The sequence below is a fragment of the Anabrus simplex genome, chromosome 13, assembly GCF_040414725.1.
Source record: "Anabrus simplex isolate iqAnaSimp1 chromosome 13, ASM4041472v1, whole genome shotgun sequence".
NCBI classification, from domain to species: Eukaryota; Metazoa; Arthropoda; class Insecta; order Orthoptera; family Tettigoniidae; genus Anabrus; species Anabrus simplex.
In genome coordinates this window covers 10,368,688-10,385,137 of record NC_090277.1, presented here as the reverse complement: position 1 = coordinate 10,385,137, position 16,450 = coordinate 10,368,688, and the positions used below count along the sequence as shown (strand labels likewise).

The 16,450-nt window shown below is 38.4% G+C and overlaps 2 protein-coding genes across 6 annotated transcripts in view; both read left to right on the top strand.

Moving 5' to 3' along the window:
* Window positions 1-16,450, top strand: part of LOC136885122 (zinc finger protein 248) — a 100,055-nt gene that overhangs the window by 62,281 nt on the left and 21,324 nt on the right. The gene's annotated exons all lie outside the window — the stretch shown is intronic.
* On the top strand, window positions 10,521-15,276 carry LOC137502934 (uncharacterized). The gene is made up of 3 exons (XM_068230146.1): window positions 10,521-10,672; window positions 10,791-10,827; window positions 14,874-15,276. The coding sequence occupies exons 1-3, from the start codon at window positions 10,521-10,523 to the stop codon at window positions 15,273-15,275; spliced, it is 591 nt and encodes a 196-aa protein (XP_068086247.1). The 3' UTR covers window position 15,276.

Genomic DNA, 16,450 nt, shown 5'->3' with positions numbered 1-16,450 from the left:
ATGCACTAGTGTAACAAAGTGACCAGAGTATATTACTTTCAGAAATATTTTATGCATAAGATAATAATTTTTAGGATATCCTACAGTTATATGGCTGAAGATGACCCAAAAGTTAGGGCTTAATCTGAAATTGTACTTATTAGGAGGAACATCCTTCAATATTATATTTAGGCCTATACATACCATCAATACAGAACTTGAAACTCATACATTACAAAGAATACAATACCATGCGTTCATTCTTGTTCTGAGTGAGTACATATGATGCTAACCTACACTTTCTGCCCTTTCTAGTAGCAGGTAGCACTATGTCCGAAAAATGCTTTACGGTTCCCACATAACCTGCATCGTTGATGGCTCATTGAGCAATGTATGACAGCTGTTATGCAGAGTTTTTCTGACTCTTTAGCAGTTTGCTGCAGTGCTCTAAAAGCATGAAGTTATTGAATTTTTTGGAGAAACAAAAACTGAAGTGATGAAGACATGCTTTCTGGAGGAAAAATGTTATTAAGGATATTAGTGACGATAGAAATCATAACGCTTGTCAAGGTAAGCAATAAGGTTAAACTGGCATGAGGTCATTTCAAACTTACTGTGGTGAAATCTATGGAATCAATAAGAATTTACAGTAGGTTTCTCCATTTGTGTGATCAGCAGATCTCCATAACTTTTTGTAAATTTATTTGAATAGCAGAACAAGTACTCGTATGTCATAATATGTACTCTTACAGAGCTTACCATTTGTTGGATTTGCACAGACATCACCCATAACCGCATCTGAGCATACTGACATACGTAGCAAGGTTATAACACTAACCAATCTTGTGCTTCATTATACCACAGTAGTTTGCAACATCAAAACAGCCTTTGTGTTCCACTTCAGAGATTGAATAATTATTTACTATTAAGCTGCAGTGAACCTCATGACTCTGAAAATGATAAAAATTATGAGGCTTTCTTTATGGAGAGTTCCCGAATGGGGTCAGATACTGGTCCCTATGCAGACCATATCCAATGCTGATGGTATTTTGGATAATCCCGTTAGGTTATGATTAGTACAGCAGGCAAAGAAGCCACAACTAGAAAGGTTATAATCACAACAGCAATCCATCAGCAAGGAAGGAAATGTGTCCTGAATCCAAGTCAGTGGGTAAGTAACAAGCCCAAAGCAAGCTATGCAGCAGGTAAATCTTACACAGATAAAATGTGTTAAAAGGAGAGAGTAATGAAAACACCATGATTCTGCAGGATGTATTACCATAATAAATAAGGGAACAGAAAGAATGGAAATCTTCTTTTCATATAACTGGTATTCCCAACAAAAAATTAATGATACCAAAAGGCATTTCATTCGTTCGCCCACAAATGTCACATTCTAGGAGCAGGTAGGATAAATTGAAAGCCAGTTCTCTGACATGCAAAGTTGCAGTGAATGAAACGGTAGCAAGAGTATGCAAGGTCGTGTTTCTCACTATACTCAGTAGTTCCAATACAAATAAAATCACATTCATGTGAAGTTAAATCTTAATTCCTACATACATCATTATTACCATCGCCATTAGGCTGAAAAAGGGTAACAACGAAAATGAAGAAGGAGCTAACAGATATGAATGAAGGCTTTATTTTGGAAGTTAATACTCATCAAGTCACTTTCAAGTTACCTTTTCAGAGATATGGAACATTATAAATCCATTTCTGCCCATTTTCAGGAACTGAAAAAATATTATGGCATTAAATTTTCACACTGGCATATGTAGGTCTACACTAACCTAGTTATTCACAAATTAATTGCAATAGAACTTAAATGCAAAAGCGCAACTACCAAAGAAACTCTCCCCACAAATATTTCTGTAGCAGCATAGTGTACTTTTGTTACATTTGTGCTGCTGCTATCATGTAATTATCACTGTCACAATCTTGTTATCAACTGTTACTAGGTTATTACAGTACTCTGGCACCATGTGGTGACCGTTGGTTAGGTCGAAACTATTGCTCAACGACAGAGTACAGGTTTAACATCAGTATTACTTATGATTAGGGCTCGGATGTTTAAGACCTAAAAATAGCCCGAATAAGCAAGCAAATATGACCTCAAAAGTGGCAATATATGACCTCAAATGTTACGAAATATGACGGAAAAAAAATTATGACCCGAAAATGATTCATCTAAATATGGCCATTTTAAAATAAGTTATCAATCGAAATGGCAATTCTTTTGATACATATTATTTATTTATTTATTCACGAAGCACAAGATACAGCTACACTGAGCAAATTTCACTTGCACTGTCAACAGACTATTTGACAAACGTAAACTTTCATAATAAAATATAACAAACATAAGGAAATATAACAAGATCAGGTACACGGCCTATTAATAACTGTCCAAATCGAAAACCATAAGAATGTCCATATTCATAGCCAAGATGGCATTATAATCCCTTAACATCAACTTATCTTTAAGAGGCTATTTACACACCTCTCGAATACACTTTTATTTGATGCTATATCAAGTTCTTGTCTCCTGTTAATATTGTTAAAGAGTGTTGGGAGGCGGATTAGGAAAGATCGTTGAAGTATTGAGTGCTGAGTGTGGGGAATGTGGAGAAGGTCTTTGGTTCTGATGGAGCGGGAAGGAACACGGAGAGGGAGGAGTGAGACAAGATGTTCCGAGCGGTAATGCCCATTTAAGATCCCGTGGAGGAAACTCAGGTCAGCTACCTGTCACCTGATGTGCAGCGGTGACATATTAATTGCCATTAATACTTGCTGCGTAGACAGATTCCTGAGCTTGGGGTTTCTGTTCCTTACAATTGCAGCAAAGGAGGACACTGCTCTGTCTAACTGCTTAGTATTGGAGGGGGAGACTGTTGTTCAAATAGGAGAGCAGTAGTTTAGGAGAGGTTGAATGATCGTGAGGAAGAAGTGACGAAGAGCAATGGGGTCAGAAATTTCTGTGAAGCGATAGAGAATGCCTAGTAATTTCATAGCCTTGGTTGTATATGTTTCTATGTGGGTCTTAAATTGTAATTTTGTATTGAATATTACACCTAGGTTATGCTGTTGCGTAACTACAGTGATGGGCTTGTCGAGTAGGTAATATGATGTCGGTAGAGGAGATTTACGTAGTGTTATGGTCATGTGGCTGCATTTTTGTGGATTGGGGATAAGTTTCCAAGTACGGCACCAGTTCGAGAGGGCATTAAGTGAGGACTGTAGCAGAGCTGCATCTGCTGGATTCCTCATCTCCCTAAATATCTTGCAGTCGTCAGCAAAGAGTAGGGTATTCGCTGTTTCGTTGAGTTCGGACGGCAGATCGTCCATAAACAAAGAAAACACCAAGGGGCCAAGAGTACTGCCTTGTGGGACACCGGACATGACTGGTAACCATGAGGATGAAGTGCCTGATATTACCACTCTCTGCCAATGGTTATGTAGGAAGCCAGAAAGAAGGGTCAGAAGACTGCCCTGTATATTAAATCGTTCGGAGAGTTTATGGAGCAACAGAGTATGGTCTACAGAATCAAAAGCTTTCGAAATGTCTATGTAGCAGATATCCAGCTGCGATTTAGCTGCAATGGCGTGTGATGCAAAGCTATGCAGAGTGGCTAGGTTTGTTAGACAAGAGCCACCTGGTAGAAAACCATGGTGCTTGGTTGAGATATACGGCAACGTGAATGCGAGGAGACGCTGGTGTATAATTTTTTCAAAGATAAAGGATAGTGTAGGGAGAATAGAAATTGGTCGGTAAGATGAAACATTAAATTTGTTGCCTGATTTGAGAAGTGGAACAATATTTGCCTGTTTCCAAGTATTAGGAAAATAGCCCGCGGCAAAACATCTGTTTAATAATTTAGATAGAGGGACGCAAAGAGTACTGGCAGTATTTTTTAGGAAAATTGGACCTATAGTGTCGGCACCGGTAGCTTTGTTGGTACAAAGAGTTTGAAGAAGGTTATGAACTTCACTTGGTGTGGTAGTTATGCTTGATAGGGTTCTGTTTAAAGCTGTACCAACGGGTGGGAGCGGTTGGTTTTGTAAGAGAGGCGAGAAGTTGGAGAAGAAATACCTGTTGAACAGTTCATTGCGATCGGCGCCGTCTGCTGTTGCATCGTTGTGGTTCACGCTGACAGGAATCCGCTCCGTCCTTCTCCGTGTGTTGATGAGACTCCAGTAGCACTTGGGATTGCTGCGGACGTTTTCAGTGACAGTGTCTACGTGTGTTTTGTAGTCTCTTCTGACCATAAACCTCGCATGGCGGCGGATTTTAACGAAAGTATTGTGAGTGTGTGGGTTAGGGAAGTCTTTCCACAGGCGCCAAGCTCTCTTTTTATTAAATAGTATCAGTCTGGTCTCATGTGATATCCAGTGTTGATGTTTGCTGATTGTAGCCCGTTGTGCAGCTACAAAGTCTCTAATTGCAGCTTGCAGCCAGTCGTACAGCAAGTCAAGAGCCGATTCGATGTCAGCTATTTCGAGCAGACTCCAGGGAAGGCATTCCAGGGCACGACACATTGCAGGCCAATCGGCACGGCGCCAGATGTAGGTAGGGCGGTAGGATGTCCTGCTGTGAGGCTTTGAGGAGGGGTGGGGAAGGAGGAGTGTAGCATCGAGAGACTGGTGGTCGCACAGGAAAAGGTTTCTGCCTGGGGTTATTGTTTTAGGTTCTAATGAGGAGAGTATGAAGTCCAGGGTGTTGGGTCCACGGGTTGGGTACATATTAAACTGTTTCAGTCCGAGGCCATTAATAAAACTGTCTATAAAGTATGTGTCACAGTTGTTAACTGACAGTCCGGTAGTTGGAGAAGACCACTTTATAGACAGGTTAAAGTCGCCCATTAAAATTACTTCACCATGAGGGAGAGCTGCAATGACTGAGTCCAGGCACTGTTCAAGGTCACAGAATGGGCTGTTTGGTGGTCTGTAGTAACATCCCACAAGTACAGGGCGTCGAGGAAAGAGTTGCTCCACCACACTAACTCACAGTTCCGTTCGAAATCTGTCCTTCGTTTACACGGTAACGTACTGTTCACTGCTAGCATCACTCCACCGCCTAGAGTAGCGCGATCACGACGGAATATGCTGTAATTAGCACTGAGTGGTAGTTCACTGTCACTAGCCCACGAGAGCCATGTTTCAGTAAGTCCGATCACGTCAACTTCTCTTAAGTCTGGCAGGGATAGTTCACAATCAGACAGCTTATTGTTTAGGCTTTGCACATTCTGACAATAGATATTTATGTCTGTTTTCATTTCACAAGTGGTGGGACTGGGGTTTAAGTGAACATCTCCAGCCAGTAGTAGGAGGCAAAGCAAGCCCCTAATCGCTGAGCGACCAGGCCTAGGCTTGTTCGGCTCAGAGCTAGTAGGGAGGCGCCTATAAGTCTGGAAAATGGCGCATCCAGTCAGAGAGAACGCCGGAATATAGTAGTTTCTCTCTGCTAGTAGCCATGCAAAAGGAGAACTCACTTTTTCACTTGCACACACCGATTCCTTAACTCGAATAGACCCGTGCAGAGAACCGTAAAGCGCAACATCTCTGATTATTATCACACAAACAACACAAACTGCAGCAGCACTAAGCTTGCGCGTGTCTACTCTAGCCGCCATCTTAACTAAATGCTTTATTCTTACTTTCATTAATTTTCTGAGTCGCCATAAGACCAGTCTGTTTCGGTGTGACGTAAAGCCATTAGCAAAAAAAAAATCTGAGTATACATGTTTAGCAGTTATTCACAGTATATTGTCCTTGATTCACTTATCAAACATTTGTGAATACATGCCTATAAATTTCTAAGTTCACTAATATTATCAGATCACACAATATTTTAAAAGTCAAAACTAGAAATCAATCTGTTTCTAAGTATTTTGGAACGTTTAAGCCCAGATTTCATGAATATTACTCAAATGCGTTAACATTTAAATTGAGCACCACGAAACGAATTAAGTAGATGTCTTTCAATACATTATGGTAGGGCGGCAGGGCACATAGTGCAAACTCGCATACCTTTTTCATTCGCTCCGCGGCTGGAATTGAGTGTGTGACAAGATTCATCTTCCAAGCATAAGGCACGAAAGACCTCCGATAATCACTTAACACATTGTTGTGAGAAGAGAAACTCGACAAAAGACGTTATTGGTGCATATTTAAATAATGTTAAATCACTGCTGTCGAGTATGCACTCGTCTTGAAATGTATTGGTAAAGAACTTCATTTATCTTGCACACACAGGGAAAAGTGTCGTTTCGATTAAGCACGTTTCAAAGTTTCCGTTTTATACAGTTGCCAACTATTCCATGTTATTAATGTACTGAAAGTTCAATACTTCTCACAATTTCAATACGTGCATGAATGTCTAAGCTAGCAGCTTCTAAACGAGGAATTGCACTCGATATAATTCTAAAGTTCGACTTAACCCATATGCATCCGCCCGCCCAGTGCACTGACAGTGCTAGGAATCCGCCAGCTTTTTAGTATGCCACCTAGGTATTGCAAGTCCTCGGTTAAAACAGTATAGTGGGTGATCTACTGCACGTATTATTGCGGGACCTGTTTTATATTATTGAGAAATTCCACGCTATTGCTAACGACACAAAAACAGAACGATACAGAAATATAACACATAAAAAAATCCCTTTGAAAACTAAAATGTTTCATTAACTTATCTTACCTCAGAAGTTCTTCAGTGTGTGGTAGGCTGGAAATGGTCCATACTAAGTGGAACTTTACACTGATCACACTGCCACGTGGTCTCCTTCCTCTGCTTGTGTTTCAGGCATGCAACACACCGTTTTGTTGTTTTCTAACCCTTTGCAGCAGAAGGCTCCACTTTGATTGGGAAGTGGCAGCCAGTCAATCTTGATGGTAACTCTCCAGGTGTGGCAGAACGTCTAGCTACAACTCCCTCTTGAAATGAGCAACCAATAATTTCTTCTGCCAATTTCTGTTTGAAAACATTAAATGTTCTGTCCTGTTTCCCATTGACAATTCGGTGCAGAATGTGAGAATTCAGAAGGACCCTATCCAAAATATTAAAAAAAATCTTTTTGTATGCCTTGTGTGTTTTACGCAAAACATGAAATTGACTAAGAAGTTGATCTCCTAAATCTACACCTCCCATGTTAGCATTATAGGATATAATAGCTGTGGGTTTGAATAGGATAACTCCAGTCTTCCGGTCAATCTTGCCAGTGCAAGCAAAGTCCAGTCCATGTATTGTTGAGAGCACCAAAACATCTTTCTTGTCTTTCCATTTGATCGCACACATATTGTTGCAAGAATATATAGTTGCCTCCCCCTTCTGAAGCTGTACCTTACCTATTTCTTTGGGCATATTTTTCCTATTAGCCCTGACTGTTCCGCATACATTTGTCCCTCTTGAGTGTAAATAAAGGTACAGATCTGGTGATGAATACCAATTATCTACATATAAACAATAGCCCTGATCCAGTAAATTACTCTGTGACATCATGTCTATCACTATCTTGTTGTTAGCTGGCATATCATCGACTTTATCTCGACCTACATAAATTTTGAAGGAATGTATGTAACCATTCTTTGAGTCAGACAGTTTATAAAACTTTACACCAAACCATGCTCGCTTAGATTTGTTGTACTGAATGAAATGAAGGCGACCTCTGCATTTCATCAGTGATTCATCTAATGAAATGTTCTTGCCGGGTGTGTACAATGTTCTAAATTTGGTATCAATCATTTCCATAACCGGGCACAACTTTCTAAGAGGATCGGAAGTATCAGCTACCTCATTGTTAGCCAGATGTAAATATTTACTCAGTTCGACAAATCTGCCGTGAGGCATGACAGTTCTAAAATAGGGTGTATCAACACTTACTTCTTTGCACCAGTAACTCTGAATAGTTGGTTTTTGTACCAGTCCCATTAGAATGCAAAGAGCAATATATACACGTATTTCATTTGAGTTCGTCTTAGAAAAGTTGGGGTCAGCACTGGCATACCTATTAGTTTCGTCTGCTATGAACTGTACAATGTTGTCATCTAAGTAATTCCGGAAAATGAAATCTCTACTTACATTTCTCCGTATACCACTACCAGGATTCACTCCACTTGCTCCAGAAAAGTTGTGAATAATTGGAGAATTCTGTTCAGGCACCCAATTCCATTGAACAGGTTGCTCGTCATTTTCACTCAAATCACTTTCACACTCGCTTGAATAATTCGATATAACATGCACAGGATCGCTAATAACTTCTTCCTCACTATCACTGCTGAAATCAGAGCCTAAAACGTCAAGTAAGCTTTGAATTTCGCTATTACTGAGCACAACGCATGACGAAACAACTTCCTTCTCAGCCATCTTGTCAACAACAGAATACCGATTTCTGGATCGATATTTTAATCAATTCTCCTTGCCAAAGAAGCATACCAGAGCACTCTGGGGACACTATGAGACACCAATAACAGATTTCCAGTAGAAATGTTTCCAGAAAAAGCCTACAGATGTCACAAACGTCTCTAATATGCGACCTTGCACCCCGGCGTACCAGTCCGCTTACGGATGCATTGGGGTTAATATATGACAGACTTTCTGTCAAAGTGTTCCTGCGCAATCTTGATAGAAGAGGCAGAGTATATCCACTTGTATTAACTGCAGACGTGACACCGAGAAACAGTTTTGTGAATACAAGTTTGTATTTGGTAAGTTGAAGATAATTTTGCGCAGCTACAGCTGTTGCCAAACCGCCGAAATATGACGTTTCTGCAAAAATAGCTCAAAATATGACCTCATGACAAAAAATAGCCAAAATATGCATTTATATGACAAATAAAAGTCCTTTAATTGTAACTATAATCACCTGATTTGCACCAAAATCCTATCAGGCAAGAAAATAGAGACAAAGAAAAAAATATTACTTTACCTAAACATCCGAGCCCTGCTGATGATGATGATGATGATAATAATAATAATAATAATAATAATAATAATAATAATAATAATAATAATAATAATAATAATAATAACAACAACTAAACACTTTTGTGCACAGTGGAATATAGCCCAGAGGGATCCGGGACATAGAGGATGGTAACAAGATATACAACTAAATGAAAAGGTAATTTTTGATGATGATGATATTATTATTATTATTATTATTATTAATAATGACCTTTTACTAGAATATGATATACATCTGTGTACACAACCGACCAGTGCGTACAAAGCATAACAAATATAATTTGATGGATACTGAGACAAATATTGGAAGTGTATGGTACATGTTTAGTTTAAATACTTTATATCTTTAATACAGACACATAGACGTGGAAATACTTACACCAAATCGTTAACACGTCTCATAAATTTAACTGAATATGTAACACAATTTAAAGGAATCATCAGTGAGATTGACCAAACGATAGTTAAGTTCATTACAAGTCAGTCCTAAATTTTAAATACCTAATGCCATACAATCATACAAAATTCCAAACAAGATAAGGCGTGGAGGTGGGATGGGAATGAGGGAACCGAGGACACGACTGACGCGAAAAGAGTTCTAATAGGAGTAACGGCAGCCACTTAAAGATCGAATTTGCTTGAAGAGTGAAGTAGTTCAAAATACGGTGAACCGAGCTCGATAGCTGCAGTTGCTTAATTGCGGCCAGTATCCAGTATTCGGGAGATAGTAGGTTCGAACCCCACTGTCGGCACTCCTGAAAATGGCTTTCCGTGGTTTCCTATTTTCACACCAGGCAAATGCTGGGGCTGTACGTTAATTAAGGCCACGGCCGCTTCCTTCCCACTCCTAGCCCTTCCCTGTCCCATCGTCGCCATAAGACCTATCTGTGTCGGTGCGACGTAAAGCAACTAGCAAAAAAAAAAAAATACGGTAAAGGGTGTAAGCCCAAGCTTGTGTTTAGGATCAGTAGCCAAAAACACAAATGGATTTTAGCGCCGTGCAATTGTGTGACTCTCTCAACTCCGTAATTATATAGAAAGATGAATGCAAGGATTGATCTCTATGTCTCAGCTGAACCTAAGACAGCAGCAGTTGATGGGACCAGAGAACCAGCTCTGTCCAGTGTGGAAATGGCCTCTCGTTCAACCTGCCCAGCTGCGCGTGGTGAGGCATATTTATATGATCGACAGTTCATTCTAGAATGTATGAGACATTAGAGTGATATCAGGTGAGCTGGAGAGTCAGCTGATCGTTCAAAATGGCAGTCAATAGTCGGCCATACATGGAAAGGAATTCTGACAGGTGAGGTCTTTTGTGACGCATACCAACAGGCTAGGGCTGCTCGTTAGTGAGCAAGGTCAGTTTGAGGCGTAATCTGCTACAGGCCAGATCTGTTGTCAGCACCTCAACGGAATGACCTTGCCTCACAGATCAAGCCTCTTGTAAGGAAAGCATAGAGTGGACAAAGACACTGCTAGAGAAATTTATCGAAATGTACAGAGAGCGGCCGTGTCTCTAGCAATTAAAACATGAGGCGTACATGAATAAAAATTTAACAAGTAGGGCATACAATGATCTAGTTGAATGCGTGCGGAAACCTTTCCTGGCACAGATCATAGTTTTGTGAAGAAGAAAATTCAGAATTTAAGAAGCAGCTTCCGAAAAGAAACTAAGAAAATGAAATCCTGTGAGAGACGTGGAGCGGGAGCAGATGACATCTATGAACCAACATTATGGTGAGTAAAAATGACTGACTGCTACTCTCGAGTACACTTGAAACTAAGTATATAGTTCTATAGAAAATAAGAGGCTATGATTATTGGTTGATAATTAATAATTATTGTGACTACGTAGGTATCATGGTCTTCTACTTTTCACAAAAGACCAAGATGTCCTCAGTATAGCCTAAGCAACTTATCTGCTGTCAATGAAAGTCAGTATGCAATGCTCGGGGATTGAACACAAGACATAGAGGAGCAGGAAGATGAGAGGGAGCGAGAACAAGAAGACGACCTGGTGAGTTAAAATGTGTTGTTTATTCGTTTTCGTGTCGTGTATAAATAAAACATCACCATGACGTTAAGATGATATTACACATAGCTTACATGTTCATTATTATATACACTCTTTTATACATATTCAAAATTTAAGATAGATTCATGAAAATTAAAAATATAACTTAAGACAAAATAGAAATAAACATAAACTTAACTCACTTTACACCATACGCGAGAGACAAGGACCTAACCTTTAAACATGAATGTTACAAAACAAGGAATTTAAGTTAACATTACCTTACATTTATATCTACATTCCATTTACAAAGAATTGAATAAAGTTTACGTATTAAAATAACATGAAAATAAACAAAGTAGCAAGATAAAAAAGGGAAATTCCTTCCTGGTTGAAAAACAATTCATGAAACATTCTTTTTAACACAGAACTACAGCAGGACAAGCTTTGTGGATAATTAAAGATTAAAATTAAAAATGATTTAAAAGAAAGCTTGCCTCAAGATCAAGTCGAGATGGAAATAATTTTGAGATAATCCCATTTAAAATCCTTACAGCCTTCTAGGTTAAATAAAAGATATTAAATTGTTTAACCTATTAACATAAAATCTCGAGTATACTCGTGATTTTATATATTTGCATAAAGAAAAAGCCTGAGTATACTCGAGAATGTCGCTTTCTGATCGGTACATATTTTAAAAGCCCGTTTCTTGGTGTTTCTTAATATATCTGCTAGATGTTTGTGAAATCATTCTTTTAGGTTCTTATTTTTGCCAACAGACATGTGTTAAGACCTTAAGATTGTCCTATGTCTTGTGCCTCTGCCCTACAGCAGTGTGCTTACATTAGACCTTCCCAGTTCTAATCACTTCATCCTGCCACGAAACTCTCCCCTTATTAAAAAAGCGAAGGTACTCTTCCCTATTTTGTTTTGCCTCTAAAGGTGTGTTCCGGGTGGAGGTGTGCTGTAAAGGAACCATATTAACATTCAAGCTCTCATTTCTCCATAATCCTAATTCTGTTTCATGTGTTACCAGATTTTCTGTATCAATGGTGGAAGGAGTGTAGTTGGAACTTCTGCGCATTAAGAAATTATGAAGTACACACACCGCCAATATATCCTTATTAATCTTTTGTGGCTGCATATTAATGGTTGTGTGTAAAACCCTGAATCTTGAACACATTAAGCCGAATGTATTTTCAACTACATTTCGCGCTCGTGATAGTCTATAGTTGAAGACTCGTTCTTCATGTGTGGATATGGCTTTAAAATGTGTTTGTGTAATGCAAGCACCTCATCTGCAATGAATATGAAGTTCAGTCCTTCGTCCGTTTCTTTGCTACCTGGTAAACACAGTTCTCCATTCTGCAGGCATGTGTGAAACGTTGAACTCTCAATAACACCCCCATCGGACATTCTACCTTGTTTCCCAATGTCAACATATAGAAATTCATGTTCAGAATTTACATTAGGTAGTAAAACGACACTGTAGAATTTTTTGTAATTATAATAGAGTGCTCCAGATCCTGGTGGTTTAGTGATTCTAATGTGCTTGCCGTCGATGCTTCCACCACAGTTAATAATTTGCCAATGGTTCTTGAATCCTAATGCCACTTCTTTCCATTCTTCTTCTGTATTTGGCATCTACAACAAGAAAAGTGCACGGTTGTAGTTGTGTTGAATGATACGTCATACTACAAGGGCTCGGATGTTTAAGACCTAAAAATCATCCAAATATGCATGCAAATATGACCTTGGAAATGACAAAATGTGACTCAAAATAACAAAATATAGCCTGTTCTGTTTAAAATAAAAATTACAACTGCAGAATTTGTGCTAAATTCTTGCCTTATTATTATTATTATTATTATTATTATTATTATTATTATTATTATTATTATTATTATTTTGCTAATGGCTTTACATCGCACTGACACAGGGGGTCTTATGGCGACGATGGGATAGGAAAGGGCTAGGAGTTGGAAGGAAGCGGCGGTGGCCTTAATTATGGTACAGCCCCAACATTTGCCTGGTGTGAAAATGAGAAACCACGGAAAACCATCTTCAGGGCTGCTGACAGTATGATTCAAACCCACTATCTCATGGATGCAAGCTCACAGCTGCCCGCTCCCAACCACATGGCCAACTCGCCCGGTTTATTATTATTATTATTATTATTATTATTATTATTATTATTATTATTATTATTATATCAGACTTCCAATATTTATTTATTTTAGTATGTATTTATTTGAATACTGTTGTATACATTTACCATCTTTTCTATTGGTCTTAAATCCTCTCTTAGAATTATGTTCCGTTGGTCATCATGTCATGAAAGGTAAACTATTACTTTTTCGGACCTGGACATATAATTAAATAACATTATACAGCGACTATTTATGTTAAAGTAAACGAGCTAGTGACAGGGATCTTTTCTTGTTCTACATACAGCTGCCATCAAATATGAATAAAATATGAAGATTTTAACAAAAAACCTAAAAATAATTCCTAATGGTAAAATAAGACCAAAATATGCATTTATATGAGAAATAGAAACCATTTATTAGTGATGAGAATGATTGAATTTGCATTAAATATCCCTTAGAAGTGCAAAAGAATGTTGGGAATAAAATATGACTTTCCATATAGGCCTACATCCCAGCCCTAGCCATCACTTAAGAATGGAAGCATACAGATGACTCGTAAATGTAAAATTAAAATCTTACAGTAGCCAAATGCTTTTTTTTTTTCTGCAAATTATATATATTTATTTATGTAGGTACTTACTTATTTATTTTATGCCTTACACTTATTACTGAATTTAATCCATAGCTTGTAATTCTTTTTCAATTTTCAGTGATATAGAATATTTTATGGCTCATGTAAAACCAGGTTTTAGTTAAATGTGACGTCTTCATTCTTAACCCGTAATATACTACAGTACCGGTTAAAATTTTAGTACCACATTAAAAAATCATGAAGTTCCATGTAGAACCTAGAATTGTGCTACTAGACCTCTGTATTTTTCTTCCTGACCTCTCGCATCTAATATGGTATATGTCGCCTGATTTCAGAGATTTACGCCACGTATTTTATAACTTAAACATTTTTAACTTTTGGAAGGTAACATCAGGAAGTCAACATTTTTGGAAATATTATATACTCTAATTGGTTTCAAGTATCACCACCAAGATTCTTTTATAGACTTAACAATAGTTAGGGGTCATTTTGTTATCAATAGAAAAATTCCGAAAAAATGCGGCACTGATTTTTGTGTGTTTATTTTTTGTTTCAAGTCAGGTCTAAAATGGTCAGTTTTTCCATGTTCTTGTCATAGGTCACAGTGTGAGCTATCGTCATCAGGAATGTGTTCTTGAATGCCATCCACAGAGTGCAAATGAAATTATCAGGGCAGATAAGTTTGACTCTGATAGCTCGTCCTGAGACCTTGGGCCATACATGACAAAGGTAAAGAAAAATCAACCATTTGGCTCTAATTCAAAAAAAAAAAAAAAAACACGCAAAGAAACAGTGCTGCATATTTTCGGAATTTTAGATTTATACTAAAATGGCCCCCACCTATTGCTAAGTCTACAAAAAAATGTTGGTGGTGATACTTGCAACCAATTACAGTATACAGTGCATTATATTACCAAAATGTTTGATCCTTTGATGTGACCTAAGAGTTAAAAATTCGTAACTTCCACAGTATTTGCACTAACTCAATAAAATCATGTGATATATATCCTATCAGATGTGAAAGCTCAGAAAGAAAATTACAGAGGTCTCGTGGCACAATTTTAGGTTCTAGATTACATTTCGTAATTTCTTTATATGGTCCTAAACTTTTGACCGGTATTGTAGAGTATAAGATACGGACATCAATTAAAGCAGTCCGCGTCATGTTTCGTATTTTTTCAGTTTTACAGGGAACCTCCATCTGTACCCAAAAAGAAACTGAAAACATCTAAGAGGCTGGAGGTTGACATGGCAAGTTTTATCCAATCTTGCAGTGCCGTGCTGAATGAGAAGCCCAAGGAGAGTGATGATTGTGATGCCCTAGGAAAGTACGTTTCCCAGAAACTGAGGAAAATGAATGGCACTCGGCAAATTTATGCCGAAGCTCTCATCCAGAAAATAATAACGAAAGGGCTACTGGAGAAACTAAATGAAAATACAGACATCGTAGATTTACGACCTCAACCTTCTTTTCATTCAACCCCGAATAATTCACAACAGGCTACAGATACCTTCATACCAGAGCAGTCTATGATGTCGCCAAACTCCAGTACATTGCAAGTTATGAATCTCATTCCGTATTGATGGTTATTTATAAAATCCTCCCATCAATACAAGACTTGTATTGATAGGAGGATTTTATAAATATTTTCTTTTGTAAAGTGAAACTCCAGTACATCATCTGCAGCTTCAGAATACCACCCCACTTATATGTAGAAAAATAAGTGTAGCAACAATGGCATGATATTTTTGGTAAAATATTTCCTGGTGGATTGTGTAATTTTATTCATGTTTTAAATATAGTAATTTTGCAATTTCAGTGTTGTCATTCATATTTATTTATTTAAACTTACCTTCATATATTCATCCTTCAGAGGCTTGTATATGACTTCACACGTTTCCGGTATTAAATGCCCCAATGTTTGAGCTGCGATTCCTGTGGTAAATTTCAAATCTTTGAAAGACCGCCCGGTAGCTAAAAATCTCAGTGTCGCAATCAAGCGTTCTTCAGGTGATATGCTTTGTCACATTACAGTGTCCTCCTCCTTCAGCTTAGAAGCTACAATACCTGCAATAAATACAGTAAATACATTATCAACTAGACTGTTCACCAGTAATAGCTACAAAAAATAAGTCATTACGCATATGTATTACAAGTCAAACTTACCGTAATAACGAGAAAAATCCATACATGCTTACCTAACAGCATATCATAATCGCTGTGGTCCATTCGCAAATAATTCTTGTAATCGTTCGGTTCATTTTCCCTCAAGTGTTGTATGAGACGCATGTGACTAAAGCTGTCTCGCTGTCTTATCCATAATTTCATCCACTTCGATCGATTTTTCTTTTTGCAAGATTTAGCGTATAACGAAATGCACATTCCAGCAGCCGCAAAAGCAAATTTCCTTTTCCTCTGGACACTGTCTGATTTGATGTCCATCGCACAGCTCTAAGTACGGCAGACCCGACCGGCAAGGATTTCAAACTATTTTGAAAGGCCAACAGATGAGACTTGGTCTGCCGAGAGCTCACAAGCCATTCCATTAACGGGAGGGTCTGGAATGTTGACAGATCATGTTGCACAACATGACAGACTTGGTGTCACAGTTGGTGGCAAGCAGCAGGCCGGGTCTTTGAAGGACACGCCTGGCAGGCGGTCTGTCAGATCTGGCCCCAAAGGCGAGCCCTGCCAAAAAATCTTTCCATGTATGGCTGGCTAATCTGTGGAGGACAAACTAATAAATCAAGAGGACAAG

What these genes read in the sequence shown, in the direction of transcription:
- LOC137502934 (XM_068230146.1), top strand. Translation starts at nt 10,521, where the DNA reads ATGCGTGCGGAAACCTTTCCTGGCACAGATCATAGTTTTGTGAAGAAG. An exon ending in ATCTATGAACCAACATTATG is followed by an intron (nt 10,673 to 10,790) that starts GTGAGTAAAAAT and finishes GTGACTACGTAG; the next exon opens with GTATCATGGTCTTCTACTTT. An exon ending in TTTTCACAAAAGACCAAGAT is followed by an intron (nt 10,828 to 14,873) that starts GTCCTCAGTATA and finishes GTATTTTTTCAG; the next exon opens with TTTTACAGGGAACCTCCATC.